Source organism: Phasianus colchicus, chromosome 15 (genome assembly GCF_987193195.1).
Source record: "Phasianus colchicus chromosome 15, bPhaCol1.hap1.1, whole genome shotgun sequence".
NCBI classification, from domain to species: domain Eukaryota; kingdom Metazoa; phylum Chordata; class Aves; order Galliformes; family Phasianidae; genus Phasianus; species Phasianus colchicus.
This window is the reverse complement of record NC_143450.1, coordinates 5278772-5300361: the sequence shown is the minus strand read 5'-3', so window position 1 is coordinate 5300361 and position 21590 is coordinate 5278772. Positions and strand designations below refer to the sequence as shown.

The 21590-nt window shown below is 40.3% G+C and overlaps 1 protein-coding gene across 2 annotated transcripts in view; it reads left to right on the top strand.

Moving 5' to 3' along the window:
• The window catches only part of WWC1 (WW and C2 domain containing 1), a 63563-nt gene that overhangs the window by 36758 nt on the left and 5215 nt on the right, over positions 1-21590 (top strand). For both annotated transcript variants that reach the window (XM_090150630.1, XM_031598028.2), the window contains exons 7-17: positions 41-187; positions 1201-1274; positions 5793-6035; positions 7446-7535; positions 9792-10315; positions 15133-15241; positions 16943-17023; positions 17858-17944; positions 18818-19010; positions 20074-20226; positions 20820-20920. In XM_090150630.1, coding sequence (XP_090006756.1) covers positions 41-187; positions 1201-1274; positions 5793-6035; positions 7446-7535; positions 9792-10315; positions 15133-15241; positions 16943-17023; positions 17858-17944; positions 18818-19010; positions 20074-20226; positions 20820-20920 — 1802 coding nt within the window. The remainder of the gene's footprint in view (positions 1-40; positions 188-1200; positions 1275-5792; positions 6036-7445; positions 7536-9791; positions 10316-15132; positions 15242-16942; positions 17024-17857; positions 17945-18817; positions 19011-20073; positions 20227-20819; positions 20921-21590) is intronic.

Genomic DNA, 21590 nt, shown 5'->3' with positions numbered 1-21590 from the left:
AGTGAAAGTGAGCTCATATGATGAATTTTTATGGTTTCAGAGTTTAGCCAGGCTAAAGGACAGCTTCGTGAATGACAGAGGATCACAGTCAGACCTGTGGGCCAGCAGTGTGTCCTTAGAAAGCTCAAGCCCTTCGTTGCCCAGGCAGTATCTGGATGTCAGCTCCCAGACAGATGTTTCAGGAAATGTAAGTAACAAGTGAGAAACCAATTGCATGTGGAAGCATTCCTCTGAACTGGAATAGTACTGCCCTAATACTACCATAATAAGGTTTCAAGCATGGGTGAGTGTCTATGAAGTAATGATCTCCTGGTTTAAACTTCCACGTGACCTTCATTTTCACACCCAGTGTTAATGCATCTCTAAAGGCAGCCTGCTGTTTCCCTGTGCTTTGTGCCTATTAGAACAACCTAAGTGGGAATAAAAGGAAAGAAAGTTTTACTTTGCATGTGTAGCTTCATGAAACATGAATATTCCCGAAGCTCTTCATAAGTGATACGCTACTAGACAAGAAAGATTCCGTAGCTATGTACGGACTAAACTCTAATGAGAACTCTTCCCTTAAGAGAGTGCATTTTGCTTTCAACTTGTAAATGTTAACAAGTAAGAATGATAACATACGTGCTGATATTTCGATGCCGTTAAACATGTGTAGGGAGTGCTACACAAGCCTTCAATCTCCCTTGTGCAACAAGATGATAATTGGCAGGCTTATGCCAACCTCAGCAAGGGTTTGAGCAGTGCTTTAGATGCACTGTGTGTTACATCAGACATCACAGAAGCCTCTCTTGTGAGCCTTTACTTAAATGTTTGTGACCATTTTCAAATCAGGGGTTCACATGTGATTAAAGCTCTTCAGATTTGGCCATGGTAAGACATCACTTGTTTCCAAGACTTAACAGCAAAAGTAAGACTTCATCCACAACCAAATGTGTCGCAGCACTTTAAAATTTCAAAACTACTCGTGTGTGCATGAAAGTAGGAGCCTGAGATGCATGCAGTAGGAACTCCACTGTGGTGAATGAGGCAAAGGAGCTGCTGAATCTTGTGGAAAATATTTTCCCATTCTGTGATTGGTATAACTGTGATAACTGATGAGTTAGTTTGATAAGAGTAAGTGTAACTTGCAGCAGTATCAGTGTCATTAGAAAATGTCAAAGTAGGAGTAGTTACTAAGTTACTGATTTTGTTTTGTCTTAGTTTATTACCGGCAGCAATAATCAGTTGGCTGAGAAAGTAAGATTGCGCCTTCGATATGAAGAAGCAAAGAGAAGGTAATTCTGTGGTCTGTTTTACCTTTGAATGTCATTCAGCTTATTTTGAAATTGTATTTCACTAGGAAAGATGCCAGTTAGCAGTATCTCTGGGTTTCAGTCTAAATAAATACACTGATCTTTGAGCCAGGGAGGCAACAAGTTTTCTGGGCTTACGTTATCATTTAAGAAATAAATATCCATCCTAGAAATTACTAAGGAGTGACTAATACATCAAGAACTCAGTCTAGCCACACCTGTAAGGACATAAGTGGCTTTGCTGCCCGTTGCCAGTGCTTCCCCATTCCATTCCAAATAAGGAGGCTGTACTGAAAGGCATCTCCTTACCTTATTCAAAATATAATGAATGTTTGCATGGCTTCAGGTCAGATAAGAAGGAATGAATATTGCATTCACACCTTGCATACCAAGACATGGTTGAATGACTACAATTTGAGTGCTTGTCTGCTTATCTGTAAAAATGTAAGCTTTTACTGTTGTTTTCTGATCTGAGATGAATGAAGAATAGACTTTTTAAAATTGTACCTATTTAGAAAACTTCTGCCAAAATTAGACTGTATCTTATTTTAGTACAGACAAGAGTTAATTCAGCTTATTAGGAGGTCCTTTATTTTTTTATGGATCGATACTACTCTTAAATGAAAAAAAACATGAAGCAGTATTATTTCTGTGGACTTTGGCTGGGCTAGTCCTTGTTGAGAGGTGTAGCCATCAGCAGTAGTGTTTTTGATGTTAACTGCTCTGAAGGGCCTTGCCTATTCCAGAATAGTAACTTTGAAGGTGTGGAACAATCAGTACTTGGGATATTTGCAAAGAGAAGAATTTTTTCTCTAGTTGCTGATCAGATATAAGGCTTAAGGCTGAGAATATTCACAGCGTTCTCATTTTAGTATACTGGCATGCATGTTTCTCAGCGGCATAAATTTTGATCTGTATCTGTAGTAGTTGTCAAAGAATGTGTGTGACCAGCCACTGTTGACAGGAGCTGAAACTTTCATTTTTTTTAAATAGGGAAAGTTTGTCAGAACTGACTGTTTTGCCAAACCAAGATAAACACCTACCATAAGATTAAAATCTTTCTGTGATTTAAATCAATGATAATAGTAAAATTATTAATCCTCCTGATGTAAAAGGATGTTTCAGTGTTCAAAATTATTTACTTTTAAGCTTTTCTCAGGAGTGCAGTTTAATTTACAGTCTTCACATCTTCAGATTGAGATGGAGCCCTCTTACTTTAGCCTGTATCTTTTCCAAGGAGCAAGCGAGTAAAATGAACATGAAGAGAAAATGAATATACTCTTTACAAAGAAATGACATTATAAGGGCAGGCTAATACTTCATTTCAAGTAAAGAAGCAGCACGTACAACAGCATTACATTTAAAGGTTTAATACCTCGTGTCTCTCTTAGATAATTTATAGATTTTTTTCATTGTTAAAAAAAGCTTTGAGGAAAGATTGATCTGAAAGGGAATGAATAATTAATGCTGAAATGAAAAAGTCTCCATCTGTAAGAGCACCGTGGTTTTGGCAATGTCTTCATTAGGAGCTGCAGAAAGAAACACCATAACTGGTTTTAAGATGAAACATGACTATGAATACGGTGACTAACAAGGAATCTTCTGCTGCTATGAAGATTGCTCTTTATGATGTGTTAGCATCTCCTGTCTCCAAAATGGAATATTAAAATGTTTCAAGACCTAAAGGAGGAGAGCAGTTTACTCATACAGGTTTTATGAAGGGAGACAAGATGGTAGGAACACCTCTGTCCTATTAGCTCTGCTTTGTCTGGAAAGGTAACACTTAAGGCTTTCAGCTCAATGTAATGTCATATTAGGTATTTTACAAGGTCCTGATGGTTTTGAAGAGAAACAGTAGTAGACACCTTTTGCCAGGTGACCAGACTAATGCCACAAGATGTAAGGGAACTCTTCCAGGCAGAGCAATTAGAGTGCAATTGCGTGTTCCCTCAACTACCATGAAGTCCTTTTCTTTCATGGCTTAGTGAAACAATGAGAGCCCTAAAGTAGATCGTGTCAAACATGCACAGAAGGAACCAGGGACGACTGCAGTGACAAACTTCTAGGCTAATTGGTTTGGAAACTAATAATAGACCTATGTTGAAATACATGTCAGTGCTGCATCTCAACTAGGAGATAGCTACTGCAGCAGTGCTGAAAGGATAGGCGTCATCAGATTCTGTGCAGTTTCAGACATAATATATTAACTCAGTTGTGTATCAGTTGCTCTCCACGCACTGCTTTAATTCCTTCAGCAGCTAAAATTTCGTTTTGGGTGCTGTGTGATTGCTGATAACTCTGGGCTTTAAAAAGTACGTTCTGTATTCTCCTAAACTGGAATATTTTAATGTCAACGGAAGCATTGGAACAATGGTGTGGATGTTTCACTAATCAGGTTTTTTGAGTGCACCTTCCACTTGAATTTTTCTGAAGAACTGATCTGGGGATGTGTATATTAACATTTCTGGAGATGCACGTGCTTCATGTGGTCTCCAAAAGGACTAAAAATGTTGTGTGTTATGCCTATACCAGCTTTCCCAAAGGGAAAAATTAAAAGCACTTAATATGACAATGAATAAATCATTTAATAACTGAAGTTTTATTCTTGTTTATTCTTGTTCTTTACACTAGTAGCCACACAGAAATATTATGTAGTGACTTCAGCCCAGTACTGTTGATTTCCTTGCAACGCAAAGCTAGCATGGCACATCAGTTCTGTAGTCCAGGCTCAGTCAGGGGATGCTGAAGGGTGGAGTTTTCACTCAAATGTCAGTCTGCAAAGCATTTCTTTTGTAGTGTTACTGTCTTATTGGACTAGACAAACTGACACGGAGGAAAAGTGACCATATACAGAGCAGGGTGAAAACTGGGGTTAATGTAACAAAACTGCTAGTCGTGGAAGTGCATAGAGAACAAATTCCAGTGGAAAAGCCATATCCATGCAAATATATGCCAGAAGTGATCAGATTAATGCCAGCCAATCCTCTTAAACTCATATCCCTTCAAAATGCACAGAGGAATTCTTGGATTATGAATTAATGCCATTGTTAATTCTTCATTGGAGCACAGTATTACACTTAATCAGGCACTCAAAAATAGAATAGCTCCTAAGAAAACAAAAATAGTTGAGTTGAATATCTAACAATTATGGACATTTGATTAGAATAAGTAACCTGCTGTGGGTTGACAGAAAAAATGAGGCTTCTCTTCAGAAAGATAATCTCTAGCCCATTTCCCATAATGGATGAGGCAGATCAGTGTGGGCAAGTCTAATTTTTGCACCTTGATTTTACAGGCTGCTGTAGGGATTAAGTTTCTCTTGGCATGGAGAGCTTGGGAGACAAAGCTTTATTCTTCAAGGCCATTGTTCAGCCATTGTGTAGCTGCTGCTGCTCAGATCTGCATTTTGTTACTCAAATCACTTCACACTGGGTTTGTTAGGTTTTGGAATCATTCTATGCACTTCGGTAGCATAAAGATATTCTGGAAAGAATCATCCAGATTAGTAATCCTACCTATTTGTTGTGCCCAGTTTATGTTCAGTAACTCTGTCAGATCCCAGACCCACACAGGTTTTTTTTGCTTGCCTCTGCTGCATTGTGAAGCAGGTGATTGTTAGAGCAACTTAGATACTTGGGAAACAGGGAATGTTAGAGATACTTGGGAAACAGGGAATGGGCAGACAGTTGTGGTGAGCTGCTGCCTCAGCCACTGTGAGCTCTGCTATCCTCTTCTGGAACTTAACAGCTTGGTCAGACAGATCTGTGTTGCAGTTGACTTCTTCCTGAACTCTGGAATGGTGCATTATATCAAAATGCGCTTTGGTGTTCATGCAAATAAGTGATTCTTGATTTAGGTGGGATTGTAGCGCCTCTGACTTCTCACGTCCTGTTGTGCCAGAAGAAGGCTAGCTATTAAATATTTCCATCAAGCTTAGTGTTGAATCAGTGGTTGTATTATTGTAGTAGTAAATGCACATGATTAACTTCCGCACTGTAAAATCAGAATTTGCTTCTAAACTCTTGAGTAACCAGTGATATTTACCAGCTTGTCTGAATTCAGTGTGAGGAGTGTCGAATTCTCTTCAATAAAACCAAGTAAACATCAGATACTTACTGTGTGATACTGTCCACACTAAGCACTGTGAGGGCACGAAGGCGTGTGAAACACCTCTAGAATGTATCTGACAACTTTTTTTTAATTTAGAATTTTAAATGCTGTTCCCTGACTGATGGAAACCCCTAGTTAGCTAGAGCCTTGGCTTACCATTGGAGTAAACGTGAGTTAAAATCCCTTTCTGCATATTGGCCCCCTGTCAGAGCCGTGCTTGGCAACACCCCTATAAAGAGAGCATAAAAGTGAGGTTAGTTGTCCCTGAGCTCAGATTCTTCACTGTTATGGAAGATGTGGTTGGTCATGGTACATCTTTGTGCATCCATGAAACAGTAGCTCAGACACTGCTCCTGGAATAATTCTTTTTTTTTTTTCTTTTGCCTGCAGAATAGGAAACCTGAAAATACAACTGGCAAAGCTTGACAGTGAGGCCTGGCCTGGCGTGCTGGATTCTGAGCGGGATCGGTTAATATTAATAAATGAGAAGGAGGAGCTCTTAAAAGAAATGCGATTTATTAGCCCCAGAAAATGGACTCGAGGAGAGGTAGAGAGACTGGAGTCGGAGAGAAAGCGCTTAGAGGAAGATCTTCAGGCTGCTAGAGACACTCAAAGCAAAGCTCTAACTGAGAGGTAGGTTGCTGGGTGCAGTGCTTGCTTTGTTGGATGGGAGAAATCGGGAACGAGCAGCAGTACCTCCTGGCTGGCTACTAATAGCACTGTGCTCTCAGGCTTGAATAAGGCCATTTCTGAAATCATCTTTCAAAGGAAACTGACTGTAGTTGTTCATCTCCAGTGGGGAGGCCTTGTTTGGGCACCTTCCTCCAAATTGATCCTATATGAAAAAGTAAAAAATACTCTAAATAGCTTTGTATAATGATAACTTACTATGTTGTTCTTGTATGCAGCCAACTCCTCACAGCAGGTGCTGCAGTTGCTTTGCTCTCTGGAGCATGCAATTGTCAACAGATAAAAGTTCAAAATTTAAAAAATTTTCAGTTTGTTCTGGACACCCTTGTGTGGGATTTCTCCAGGAACCAGTACTTGACAGGACTGTGGGAGATAGACGGTTCCTGTGAATCTGAACCATCTAAAAGAAATAAGAGCTATCCTCCCTAATTTTGCTTCTGTTGCAGTGGGAACATACACTGAGGATGAATACTGCATTAGGTGCTGCCTACAGCTGCTTTACAGTCTGGATGTATTAATGTGGATGCTCGTGGCAATGCTATTTTTAGTTGCAGTCTCTTCAATTTATATGGAATAAGAGTACTGCATTCATTTGTGTGTCTCTGTTTTCATTTCCTGTACATGCTCATATCTAGACTACACAGATTTTCTATGTAGTCGCTTTATGGTTTTATCGTATTGGAAAAATTCTAGGAATCTCAGCTATGGGATTTTCACCAGCGTGAAAAATCTGTGGTTGACCAAATGTTTCTCTGCATTGCTGTAAGATGAACATTTTCATTTGTGATTTTTAGGAATATGGTTCTGTTCAAGTGTGCTGAAGAAATAAGTTGTTTCTTGGGAAGGATTTCGTGCCTGAAGGCCTGTTAAATTAGAGAACAAGCACCTAACTGCATATTGTGCCTCAAACTGTCCAGGTGTGAAATAAAACTGAGATGTTCTTAAATTCCCCTAATTCATGTAAAGTCATAATGAGATGGTTAACAACTGAATCGTATAAGCCTTACTGAAAGCCAATGAAAGCACTTCTTTATTAGCACAGTAACTGTAAGAACGCAGTATCATACGGCAAGCAAAATCTGTTAGACTTCTTGTGAGGCCTGATCCTAAGAAACATCAACTTTCATATTATGACGCGTAATCTTCTGTTGTTGTGACTGTTTTCAGGATTGAGTTCTTCGTTGTAAGAATTTGGAAGTTGGTAAGCACTGCACATCCTAACTGAGTTCTGTCCTTTATGTTGTACAGAGTCGTTAACTTTAGTAGGATTTCACCGGAGGAAAAGAATTTCCTTTTACTCTTCATTTTAAATTGTAAATGCTGTTTTAGATCATCTTTTTTCTTTTCTCTTAGACTGAAGTTGAATAGCAAAAGAAATCAGCTAGTCCGAGAACTGGAAGAAACAACACGATTGGTTGCCATGTTGCACACCCAGCTGAAGAGGTATGTAACCTTTAACAGAAGTTGTTGGTTCTTTAACTGCACGTGGTGTAACTGCCTTTTCTCTCCTAACAACTTCATCTCCCAGCCCAGTGATCTTTAAAGACTTGCGGTAAGTAGTTGCCTAAGATGCCTGGGATTCCCCTGTAGTCAGTAGAAAGAGGAACCTTGAGGATTATGTGTCCCACTCGATTTAGATAGGCATTTAGAAGGCGATAAGTGTCTTTGTGACGGTGCTTCTGAGAACAAAGTGAGTTCCAACAATCCCTTTTATTTCTGACATAGGACTTGCAAATGTTTGGAGCTGTTTTATTAGTATGTATGTTAAAGACAGCTTAATATCAACACAGCAAGTGAAATGTATCTTAAAAATGTAAATACATGTTACTGTGTTATGATTCCAAGTATGCTGTTGCTTGCTACGTAGGCAGTGTATTGTGTTACCCCAAAACTGCTGTGGTTAATGTGGTGTACAGAAATATTTCTGTAATCTTAATGTAGTCTGCTTATGTAGGTTGTAGTTCTTGGAAGCAGTGGAATTACTCTTTTCAGAGACAAATGCATGTCTGTAAGCCATAAAGTCAAATCTCTATAAGTGGCAACTATGTCTTTAGCCTTTTGATTAGAAAGAGTGTTCGGTGGGTTTTTTTCTTTGGTTGAGGTTTTTTCTATTTGTACTGAATTTATTCTGTTTGTAGCTTCTGTTCCACTTGGATTCTGTTTCATGTTGTGAAGATGATACCGAAAAGACTGGAAAAAAATCATAGTGCAAGACTGATTTGTAAATAAGCCACCATGGAGAATAGCTATCTGTGATGTTCTTGTGCAGTGGAGCTGCATCATTTTGGTTTCTTCTAGCTGATCAGGGATCTTTTGAGGTGACCAAGAAGCATGTGAAACTAATTTTTCCTAACTATGTTCTCAGTGTTCTTGGCATGCTCCTTCATAAGAATAAGCCTTTGCTATTAACCCTATAATACGAAATGTCTGCCATTCAAAGGTATGCACAAAGTGAAGTTGAGACCAGTTGGTTGATAAGGACGAGGTTAATTTAGAACAGAAACAAAGAAACCCGCTCCGTTTTTTAGAGAGGAACTAAAAAGCTCTGGATTCAGTAGCCTTTAACAGATTTACATATATTGCTAAATGCAGAAATGTTTATCGCATCTCAATTGTTTCACCCAAGGGTGTGTTTTTTTTAACAAACATGGTGCAGTGCATATCTTCCATACAAAGGAAGACATTCTGTGCCAAAAATATACTGGATTCTTTTTCTTGTGAGGTCATAGACATAATATTATGATAAAGCTTCTAGTTTGTTCCCACAAATAATGAATTATTAGGCTTATTAACATCCTCACTGTTTTTCCATGAGACAACTTAAGCCAAAGCCACTTGCACATATACAGAGGTATTTTTAATAGCTAATTTGTGTCTAAAGTAACGATTAAGAGGTCCTTAGACAGTCAGCGGTAAATGAGGTATTTATTATCTGAAGCAGTGGAATTGATTGAAATGGAATTTCTAAAGATGGTATACATAGTACCAGAGGTCTAAGCACTTGCTCAAAACTAATTTTACTGTTATATTTTGTTATTAGGTCTCTAGGGAAAAATAATTAGTGACTAATTTCATAGTTCAGCCCCAATTCTTACCTTTGTTCTTACGGTCCTGGAGTCCATGTAGCAGCCTTTCGTGTAGATAAATCCTTCCAGTGTTCTGGAAAGTGCTGCACAACGTGTTGAAGGACAAGTTCCAGGCAGCTGATATTGTCCTTTTGAGCTGAGTTCCAAGATTGAGGTGAATGGAAACTTTCTTCTGTATGGACAGACGGATGCAATAACTTGATCTGCTTGCATGACCTTGCTTTTTTTTTTTTTAATTTTTTTTTTTAATGTGGTGGTCTTTGGAGATTAACAGCTACCACAGATTTTTCCAAACAGAAATGGGAGGAGAATGTTGTCACTAATTTCTGATTGCTTCAAAACTGTTTCAGTATTGCTTTGGCTGAACAGGAGTTCTTAGGAGAATGTTAATGGTGAGTTCAAAAATGTTTGAACTCTATTTTTATTAAAAAGTGGCCTAACTTTTCCACTGGGTAGACTGTGGCTCTAGACTGGGGTAGATGGAGCTAATGCATATGGCCTGAGCTGACAAAGCAAAATGCACTGTCTGCGCTTGGAGACTTGGTGATATTTTAGTGTCTATTTCAGAAATCAAGAAATACAATATAACTGTTTTCTGACTTGTCTCCTTCAGTCTCTCCGCCAGCATGCTTTCCCTCTCCTCAAGCAGCAGCCCTGGCTCTCTTGCATCTAGCAGAGGATCTCTTGCCACCTCCAGCCAGGATTCATCCACCTCTGCCAGCTTCACTGACCTCTACTGTGAGCACATGGAGCAGCTGGACTCAGACTATCAAAACAAGATTGACTTGCTCTTGGAAGGAGCCACTGGATTTCGGCCATCAGGCTGTATCACTACTATTCATGAAAATGAAGTAGCAAAAACTCACAAAGCAGATGCCACCAGTCGCATACAGGCTTTGAGATCACTGTCTGGTACTCCAAAATCCATGACATCGCTATCTCCAAGGTCATCTCTCTCTTCTCCATCCCCACCTTGCTCTCCACTGGTGATAGACCCACTCCTTACTGGTGATGCCTTTTCAAGCCATATGGATTTTGATGATACAGAGATAAGTACAAATCTCTCAGAACTCACTCTAAACATTGGCAACTGTAGACTGGAAGAGCCTAGAGCAGGAGATAAACATCTAGGTCAAGGTATGATAATAAAATATTTTTGTGCATGTGTATGGGTTTATTTTAATGTAGTTTAGAAGGCATTAAGAAGCAAGGATCACAAAAGCTGGCCTTCATTTTGATATCTGTGTTGCGAAGTGTATTCCTTTGTACATCCTGCTTGGGAGAAAGGCTTGGTATTTTAATTTGTGCACAAAATTACCAGTAATTTGATGATTCATCCAGAAGACTGTTTTTAGTGACTTGTGCGTATACACAAATATAAATTTCAGTGGTGGAATGTCTGGGTTAATTAGGCACTTAACTACTCAGAGCATGGTCTATTGTGTTAGGTCTGACATTAGGAGGCAGATAATGCCATATTGATGAAAATGTTTTGGGAGAGATCTGAGGATGACTCTGAAGGCCATTCAGCTTAAGAGTAGACAAATGATAATCAAAATCCTTCCCTGCCACTTCAGTGTGCATGACAGCTCACTCTGGATCCCAGTAAATCAGTGGCAGTGAATTCATTAATGTTAGCTGAGCCGGCATGTCAAGGCTGTGCTCAAGTTTCTGCTGTTTTGAGGGGGTGGTCTCTTAGCAACAAAAACGTGTTTAGGTTGTAAGCATGATAAAATAAGACATTTAAAGAGTGCGAATGTTCCGATGCATACATATGGCTCATATGTGGGTGGGAAATATTCATCCATTTTTAGAGTGATGGCCCCGCTGTGGTGGAGGGGAAGCAGGAAGTGGCAGTTAATGCCATGAGCTGGGGCCTGTCTGAAGCTGGTGTCTTGGCAGTTAGGATAAACCCAATGAAAACAACTCCAAGACCTTGAGTTGGACGTGTAGCAAAGAAGAGGTTTAAGGCAGTGTGAACTCCTTGGCTATAGATGTATGAAAGGGCAGTTCAGTTTTTTCAGTTTTGCACAGGATTATAAAAGAAAGCCTACATGAATAAAGGGACCTAGCACCACATTATCACTTTCTTCTGTCATGGTTGCCATTAGAAAAAGTGGTGCTATTTAAAATATGGTAAAAGACATGAATGCAGAGCTTCCCCTTTAAGTTACTGTTTTGCTATAAGCAAGAGATATTATGGGTTTGAGTAGGAAACAGTAATTATTCCTATTAGAACAGGACGCTGATTAGTTCTAACCTTTTTAGCTCTTCAAGATTTGTCAAGGCTGTTGAAGTGAAAGCTAAGGTGTTAAGCAGATTAAGCGATTATTACTGTTACCCAGTCAGCAGACAAAATAATCACCATAAGTAGTTTATTTCAGGGCAATAATGAGACGAGATTTTACTCCTCAGGCATTTTGTGGGCAGTTTGGTATAACAGCCAAAATGAGGTGGCTGCAGCTGTGTGGTCAGTCCGTGGCCTCGTGGCAAAAGCATGCTCACATGTTCTTGTTAAGAAGAGCTGAACGGTATGGATCTGAAAGATTTGCTTTTGTTTCCTCTTAAAAAGGAAAATAAAAAAAAATCCCTGCCACTTCTGAGGCTTATGTAAGGTTTCTTCTACTACCTGAGTGACAACTGAGTGGTTTAGGTGAAACTAATAGCAAAACTTGGAATTTGGTGGTATCCCGTTTTTTGAGGAAATGGCATGGATGTGAGGACAGTTCAAAGCATGTGTTTTCAAGTTCTTGTTGTGGTGCGTCAGTGACAGCCCACGAAAAGAGGAAATGGCATGAAAAGAAAACTAACAATTATTTGTATGAATTAAATAAAAAAAAGCTGAGGAAAAAACATAGCAAGAGTTACCAGCCACCCTGTGAATACGGAAGGGAGTAGAACCAGCAAACTTCCATTAATTTGCTTTTCTGATTAACATCTCTTCTGAGACATGCAGTTTAAAATAAGCAACCCAAACTTTGCATTAATTAACTACATGAAAAAGTTCCAGGTCTAGTGTGCATGTGTGAGTCTTAAAGTGCTGAGTGTCTGAGTGATTTACAGGAAATGTGAGGGGGGAAAGGATGGGTGCATGGTATCATTTTCAGGAGACCCCTTCATCTTTATTCAGGTTTACACTTCAGCATTCTGATGTCTGTATACCCACTGTATTTTTGGTGTTTGTGCATCCTTTCTATTCCCTGTTTTTTAATGGGTAAGGATGAGTCAGAATTCTGCCAGTTGCTTTTATTTTAAGTGCACCTTTGCCAAATGTGAGGCAGCAGGTTCCAGTTGTCACAAGTTCCTGTTTCTTCCGAGGCCTTTTCCTATGGGATTTCATGTATCTTGGAGCTGAGGATTGGAGCTGAAGCATCAGACAAGGAAGCTCTCTGCTTCTGAGATGCCCCAACTGGCATCTCAGTACCCATCGGCTTTACCCATCAGCTTTCTGCACTTTAGCCTGTGCCAGAGGCTCCTGCCCTGGGTGAAGGTGTCCCAAAAAGATACCAGAAAACAGCAAAAAACAAAACAGGCCTCCAATAGCGGCAGGCTTAATCTTCCTTAATTACAAAGCTGGCAAGCCAAAAAGGGGCTGGAAAAGAAGTGATTGCAAACTGTTGCAGATCTGAGATGTGTCCAAGGATCAGAAACTGACAGGATTCATTCACTCCCCTGGACCACAAGATACTCAGGTGGAGTTACCAAAAGCAAAGGCTTTCTGGGCTGAAGTGATTAAATGGCATTGGTAATCAAAGGAGAAAAAGAGCTTAAGCATGTGGAGACCGATTTGCAGCGTTCTCCTTAATAAAGAAGCTTAATATGAAAAGATTCCTGGACTGACATTTCAGGGAGCAGTGCATAAACCCCCAACAACTAGAAAGCAGGGGAGGAACCAGGGAAAAAAGGGCACAGAGCAGTGTGGAAGGAAGAGGAAATACTCCTGGCCTCTCACATACCTGGGCCAGGGTGTGGGGAGCACAAGGGGCCGGGCCCTCCCACATGGTGTGAGAGGGAACAGGTTGAATTGAATGCCAGTATGAAACATCTCCACTGCTTTCTGTTAATGATTGATCTGTTGTGTTATAGATGGCAAAGTTTATCCATGTGGTTTGACCTCTGGGGAAAAGGTCTGGATATTAATTTCTGTCCAGCAGTTCTATGGGTGTTCTGGAGGGGAAAAAAAACATCCTTTGGTGCTACTGTCAACAGAAAAGGATGAGTTGGCCTATATTACTTGTACACATGAGCAACATATTGGTGTTACCTGTAGCACCCTCTACTGATAATTGTAGAACAAGTCTTTTTATCAGTCTACAATCCTGTGTTGAGCTTGCACACTTCTTGCACCGGTGCATTTCAAATCTATTTTTAATTATGGGGCTTTATGTAACTGTGTGCAGGAAAAAAAAAAAATGTGGTAATAAAACACAGGATGGAGACAATAGATTGATTCAGGGTCCTCATAAGGGATCTCTTTGGAAAGACAAAAGTCCCACAGGAGGCGTGTGTCCCCACAGCTCTGCTGTAGGGTTTGTTGCTCTCTGTGTGACAGCATGGTGAGTCCTCACTCACAGAACAGATGTCCCAGGGCCCTGCCAGTGTTGGAGGGGGATGAGCTGGTTGTGCCACAGTGCTCATTAGCTGCTCTGGCACACCCAATTCTCAGACCTATAGCTGAAGCTTCTGTCTGCAAAATTTGCCAAAATTCTGAGTGTGCATCATTCCCTGTTTTGTAGCACAAGAAATGGAATAGAATAGTTGTTGGAAGGAACGTACTAAAGATCATTGAATCCAACTGCATGACTTCTCCAGAGCTAACCAAATGTTAAAGGATATTAATGTCCAAATGCCTCTTGAATGCTGATGGTGCGAGACATCCATTCCTCCAGGAAGCCTGTTCATGTGTTTGACCACCTTTGCTGCATAGAAGTTTTCCCTCGTGCCCAGTCTGACTCTCCCCTGGCACTGGGGAGCTCTGTGCCATTTCTGTGTGTCCTGTCTGTAGTTCCCATACAGCAGAGACCAGCACCACCTCCTCAACATCCATATGCAAAAACTTTTTGCTTTACTTTTACCTCTCTCCATTTCTCTTCTGTTTTCCCTGTGTTTCTGTGTCTGCTGCCTCGAGTCCTGTAAATTTTCTCCCCATGTGTATCTAGATAACCTTATCTTTCCAAACTTATATTCTGTCTTTTGTATGCTAACCTAGTTGGTTTAGGGGTATGGGAGTATATTTTCTTGCTTTTCCCCACTCCTTGAAGCTGAACATGGTGTAAGCCCTCCAGGTAGGATATACCCCTCAAATAATCCCTTCCTGGCCAGAGTTCACTTACCAGTATTTGCCTTCCTTGCTTCTGTCTGTTGATGGTAGGACAGAAGGGCTAGTACCTGCTCAAGGCTCACTTGCAGGAGAAGCTCTTTTATTGGTTATTGATGTATAACTTTTTTTGGGAGTTCAGAAGCTCTATATCTTCTACGCATTGTGTCCTCTTGTCCTGCAAATCTCCTTGCCTTTCAAATGCTCTGAAGCCCCTCATGTGAGGACCTGTATCCCCAGAGGTACTTGGGGCAGCCGTGGTACTGCAGCCAGCACAGTGTAGCTTCCATCTGTGGGCACTCTGCTGCAGGACCCAGGTATTAAATGGGCATTGACTATGCAACTCCTGCTCCCCTCACTGCCACGTGCTGTTCCTCTGGTTGTCTCAAAGCTGTGTGCTCTCCAAGTCAGTCTGGCACTCTCCATAAGAACTAACTCCGCTCTGGCTGATGAGCTGATGAGACAGGTCACCCTGTCTTTGTGCTGTCTGTGTTCAGAAATGTGCTGTTGTTTACCAGAAGAGGGGTGGGGAAAAAAATGTAATTCAAGGGGAGAATGAGGAAAAAGCTGCTTCTGATCCACGCAGTTCATTTTCATTAACATCTGCTTTTGGTTTTCTTCTGTGCTTTTCTGATAGGTGTAAATGCAGCTGGAGGGACAGCGCTGAAGGTGGCGTGTGTGTCAGCTGCAGTGTCTGATGAATCTGTTGCTGGAGATAGCGGGGTGTATGAAGCATCTGTGCAAAGGTAGACTTCAGATCTTTCTCTAGGAAGAAGCTAATGATTCAGCGTTGCACACAGGATTCAGCTGGGATAACGCTGCTTGGATGGGTTTTTTGTGATTAGATGACTAAGATTCCCAACCTCAGGCTCTATAATATTTCTGAAAAAAGCAAAACTGTAAGCAGGTTGCACTGGATTACAGACATGACTTGCGTGTCCCATTGCTGGAAACAAGGTTTTCACTTCTCTCTTCATGGAGAACTGCTTGAACAGCTCATCTGTTTCTGAAACCACTGGTGAGCTGTGACGGCAGAGAGCCATCTGACAGGTGTAATGCACCCCTCTTGCCATCCAGCCCTACTGGTGGCAGTGACAGCCCTCAGCCTGAAAGGCTTTTGGTATGCTATGAAGGAACACAGAAGCACCTTATAGCTATCTGAGCTGTGATGAAGTTTCTGGGTGTTTTGGGTTCAGTACGTGACTTGTGCAGATATTTATCTCTTAGTACCAACCTTAAGAATGATGTGTGCTACTGCTTCTCCTGGGGTTCTGGACTTAGTGCTTGCTAACACAAAAAGTACACTGAAAGATATGGTTCTTATTGATACCTGTTTTGATTCTATCTACAGTGACTTACTGTTTTTATTGACAGAGATATATATTATGGGGCTTTTTTTTTCCTGTACATGACTATAGGTGTGAAAAATAGCTGATCTCTACTCCCATCCATTTTACTAATGAATTCGCCAGAGAGATGAGTAATCAGTGTTCACAGGACTATTCCCTTGTGTAATGCTTTGTAAATTAGACCTTGTAGTTTCAAGTCAAACAGTCACTCGGAGATATCTTAGGGCCCTTGTGTCCCCTCGGTGGGCAGGAAGCTCTGTGGCAAGGGGAGGGAGAGGAGAGAGAATGGGGGGGAAGCAGAGAATGCCTCCCATGCGTATCCATGTCTTATGTGACTTAATGTTTGGGTTGTTGACTTGGCAACCTTTGTAATGGCTGCAGTATTGTTTTGATTCCTACAAGAAATAGTGAGGGTAGGATGAACAATACATTTGTCCTCTGTAGATGAAATGCAGAAGGTTGCCAGTTAATGTGGGAGACACTTTGCTAATCCTGTCTTAACATGCTACAGAGTAGTCTCTCAGCCAGTTAGATGGTGAATGTAGTTGTTGGGACTTAGAGCGCATAAAAGTTTGGAGGAGGAACTGGGAGGAAAAACTATGCAGGTGACTGGTTTAAAGAAAACGTATCAAGGTACTCTGTTATTTCTAATGTTCTTAGGGAAGTTTGATTTGTTAAAGAAACAAAGGAATGTCTTAAATCTAATCAAACTTGAGAATGCTTGCTGTCATGGTGCAGGACAGGATTTTAACTGTTAAGTCTTATTTCTGCTGTTGGGCAGTCAGCTGTCTTTAATAAAATCTTGTCAAGGGAACCCTTTAATAGCCCTCCCTGCCTTCTCTTTGCACAGCTTGTCATGTGGCTTTCTTGGCAGCGAAAGGGGAAGGCATATGACTTTCTGCTGATAAGGACTGCAATACATAATACATACCTCTAAGGGTGACTGAACTTCTTTAATTGGGCTTTCTTCTAGATGCTAGTTTTACAAAGTCTATATGCTCAACTCCTGAATGGAAGGCAAAAGATTTTCTATTGCTTATGTGGTAGCACCTTCAATAAAGGGAGATTAAGCCCTTAATTGTCTTTGATTTCTCTCAGACCGTGTGCATCAGAAGTGATGGTGTTTGACAGTGATGATACAGAAGCAGTTGGGACAGCTAGAGTGCAAATTGCAATGAGGTAAGCACTCTTTTTATTGGATTTTCCTTCCTATAGGAAGAAATTCAAGTTTATGCTTTGTTCTGTTTGCTTACCATATTTACCTTATCTCACTGGTATTAACAAACACTGTCTTTGTACTGTCACTGACAATTACACTCATCTCTGTGAGATCTTTGGCCCAGTTGTCATCGTTCATGTCAGTAGAAATCAATTGGTGATAGTGGTATGACAGTACAAAGTAGCATTTGGAATACTGACATTGCTGGACTGAAGGAAGCATTGTGGTTACCTCTGTCTCCTTCAGCATGCAGTTTGTGGGGGCAAAAGCTGATGAGGGTAAGTGGTAATCATTGGCCACACCTGAATCCCGCAAGAAGCAGGTAAGGCATAGGAGGGTGGGCACAGAGGTGTTGTCCTTAAATGATTCAGTAGAAGGTAATATATTAATAGAGAAAAAAAAAAAAGTGTAAAACTATGATGTCATGGCCATCAACAGTGAAACAGTGGTTACCCATAATGTCTTTGCTATACTTGCATCAAGTATTTCTGCACGCAACTTTTTTTGTTTTACTTCAGTACAGCAATTAAGTAGATTCTCCAAAAAATCAGTGTGTTAACAAATCTGTAGTCCATTGTATCTACGAATTCTAAAGTTATGCTGCACATTCTTGCAGCAAAATTTCAAGTAACATGAAACCGATATTGTTATAAACTACAGGCAGGCCATGCTCCCATTATAGTTTTAAGTGCGTAATGCTTTTTCCAATACTGTTGAAACAAGTGGAATACTCATTCATGGCATCTGTGACAGACTTTTCTCTAATGGGTTTTTTTGGTGTCTTTTCAATTCAGATACGATGAAAAAAATAAGCAATTCGCAATACTGGTTATCCAGCTGAGTAACGTGCAAGCACTGCTGTTACAGCAGGACCAAAAAGTGTAAGTGGGTGAAATAAACGCACTTGATGTATTTGTATTAGATTCCAGTAGGACCTAAACAGATGTTGATTTGTTGTTCACACTCTTAAAATGTGTGTATATATATATATAATATATATGTATATTTATCTATATATTTTTTTTAAATATATATATATAATTCAAAAAAATGAGCCCCTTCTGAAATGCTTCTAAGTTTCTTAATGTCGCATTGTTTATGAGACCCGTACTCAAACTGGAACAAGATGCAACTTTCTCCTCAATGGTCTGTATTAACAAGAGCAAACTTTGCTGGGGTTAACACCGGCCAGCAAGATTCTGAACTGTAGCAGCACCCAGAGCAACTGTGTCAAGTGAAGAGAGGGTTGTCATTCTACTGCAGAACTCTGTGCAGAAACATGCACAGATGCATCCATGTGTAGGGAAATGCACAGGTTCTACTAAACTCATTCAAGGCATAACTTTTAAATTCAGCTGTATAATGAGTAAACTGACATAAGCTTGATTGATTTTTGCACTGCTGTTTCTACTAAAGGATCATGTTAGTATGTCATATAAGTTTAATCTTAGTCATATAAGTTTCTGTTTAGTGACCAACTGTGCAGATGTAAACCACTATGTGGAACAATCCCATGATCTTCCATCACAAAATTCAAAGAGATGAAACCTACAGCAATTCACACCACCTTGTCTCTGATTTTATGATGAGATGTTCCTTTTTCCTCATTTTACTAACATTCTAAAGAGCAGGATAGGACAATCATGTTCACCGTGCTTAGGAAGAATTTCACTTACAGATCTATGGAGCTCTTGCAATGGAGGTGACTGCAAACTTGTTCAGTAGTACTGACTGCAGCATGTTTTTTGCAATAGGAACATTCGCGTGGCAGTCCTGCCTTGTTTGGAAAGCACAAGCTGCTTGTTTCGCACAAGACCAGTGGAAGTTTCAGACAATCTCATGTACAATGAAGTATTTTGGGTTTCTATCTCTTACCCAGCTTTACGCCAGAAGACTTTAAGAGTTGATGTTTGCACTGTAGATAAATCTCGCCTTGAAGAATGTTTGGTTAGTATTCATCTATTTCAGTACATTTTCTGTGTTGATTTTTTTCCCTCCTAAATTGAACAAAGATTTAAACTTTGAATTGTGGCAACTTTTCAGGGTCTTGTTTTTTATAATCCGAAGCTTCACTATTAAAAATCACATAACTGTTGTTTTGAGTGCTTGTAATTCCCTAGACGTGTAGCCCCTTCTTCTTAGACCAGCCTTTTGTTCAGTGCTAACTGGATAACTTGATTTAAATGCCACTGTTTCTGGAGTAATGTACTCTAGAATACAAGTAGAGTGTGTAGAACTGGGATATAAGCAATAGATAAGTTGCAGATTTTTTTTTTCTCCTGCAAGTGTTTTGTAGCGTCTTCTTTGGTTGAAGGAAGTACATGTTTTATGATGTTTCTGCATTTCTTTCTTCACCTGCTTTGCAAAGCAAATCTGGGTTCAGGAAAAGATCTGTTTTCCAAATAGAGGTTTCCTGTCTGGCAGCGTGTAATGTCTTACTGTATCTGAGCTCCTGGTGGGACCACATTAACTCGCATGACGTGCGCTCAGTATGCAGTCTGTTGAACTGTGCTAGTGAAATGGAGTTGCTCTGACACCGATTAAGCAAATTGCAGAACAGCTTTATTTTGGTTGTAAATATGTGTATTGAATTTGAGGTGAGAAAAAGGGAAGGCAGATGAAGAACAGAATACACGGGACTATAACACCACAGTCTGAAAGAGTGATATTTTTTGTCAACTTTGCAGGTCTCTTGAAAGGAGTCTTCTCCTGCTCCTTTTTATTTTGAAGCTGTGGCTGTAAGTTATCCCAGCTGCAGCAAGACTGTTAGTACTTGTACACGGGACCTGTAGTAAGGCACTTGATATGTGGATTGGAAGTCTTAACTAATGTTAAAATAATTAAGCATAAAGTATTACTACTTTGTTGAAATGATGGGGATAAACAGGGCAAGTTTTCTTTCTGGTGAATTTGCCAAACTCAGGTAGTCCTGACTTTTTTGTTTTTTTCTTACTGGTGTAGTACTAGTGCATTTCAGTATTTTACTAAAACTATTTTTCCCTCTAAATAGGGTGGAGCACAAATTAGCCTTGCTGAAATATGCAGATCTGGAGAGAGATCAACCCGTTGGTATAACCTCCTTAGTTCTAAGTATCTGCAGAAGCAAAACAGAAAAAGTAAACAAGGAAACGTTCACTCTGAAATACCCTGCACTGATAAAACAGTAAGAACTCCTTAAATCAAAGAAATCTCTTACAGACCCTCTCAATAGTACTGTTGGGGTGGCTGAAGGAAGGACTTTTACAATAGACAAGAAATGAAGTCTGGCGTGTTTATGTTCAGAGAATGTTACTAAATGCAGCAAAATAGTAGAGTGGTTACAGATAAGCCCTTGTCCCAGACTAGCTGCTTACTGAAATCTTCACCTTGTGGAACATGAGGACTATGGTACACGGTCTGATGTAAGCAATGTGTCAGCTTTTGCCTTTCTTCTCACTAGACAGATTACCTTGCTGCAGTAAACTTGCTGAACAAGTAAAAATACACACTTAACCTTTCTGTGTGCACGGCATGCAGCATGAACATAATATGCTCAGTCTGGTAGTTGCACGCAGGCTGTAAGGATAGCAAAACTGGCAAAAGCTGGACGTTTTGACTGTATGCTGTACATGGAACGAGCTGCTTGAGCAATGTGGATGTAGAGATCACAGCTTTCTCCTGCTACCAGAAGAAGGCTGGCAGGGCTGTTTTGACCAAAAGGTTGGGCTCGTTGCTGTCAGAGTAGTACCTTTAAAAGAAGCCTCTTGCTCTCCTCAGGACTCCGTATCAGCACTCTTAGAGCAGACGGCTGTTGAACTGGAAGCTGTGGAGAAGAAACTGGAGGAAAGCAGAACCACTTTAACTGGTGGAGAGAGCTGGTAGGTAGCAGCATTCTACTGTCTCATTATCATGGGATTATCAGAGCTTTTGGGGATTCAAGACTGAAAATTGATGTGCAGAGAAAAAAAAGTAGGTGATACCAAGCTGTGGAAAGCTGCTTCCATCTTGCAGTGAAATTTTTATTTCTTCTGATGCAGAGATAGTCCTTGGGAAATGAGAACAAAGCTCAAAGCTTAAAAATAGATATGATAGCACTGTGTTCATTCTTTGGTAGAATGTACTGTGAACCTCTGAAAGCTCCACTGCATAGTGGATGGTTTTGCTTCAGTATTAGTTTTGGTGGTTGCTTACATTGTTCAGCTTCAAATTCTATTAATGGAGCCTTACGTTTGAAATAAAAATGCAAGCCAGACCAATGGCCTTGATTCAGAAGCCAGCAGAGAGTTCAATCAAGGGAGCTGAAAAGGATGCTTAAGAAAGTGTTTCCATTTTCTCCAGTATCACTTCTTAAACTAAGATTAGTTGCATCCCAAGAAATGTACTTATCTTAAGCTCAGGCCACATGGCTGAACCCTGAACTTTCTCCAGTTGTAGCAAGATCAGTGTGAATGGAAAATTCTGGTTGCAATGGTCATCTTCTACTGCACCTTCACTATAGTTTTCCTTATTCTCTTGTATATAGAAGTTCATGCGTGTAGTCTCAGTTGC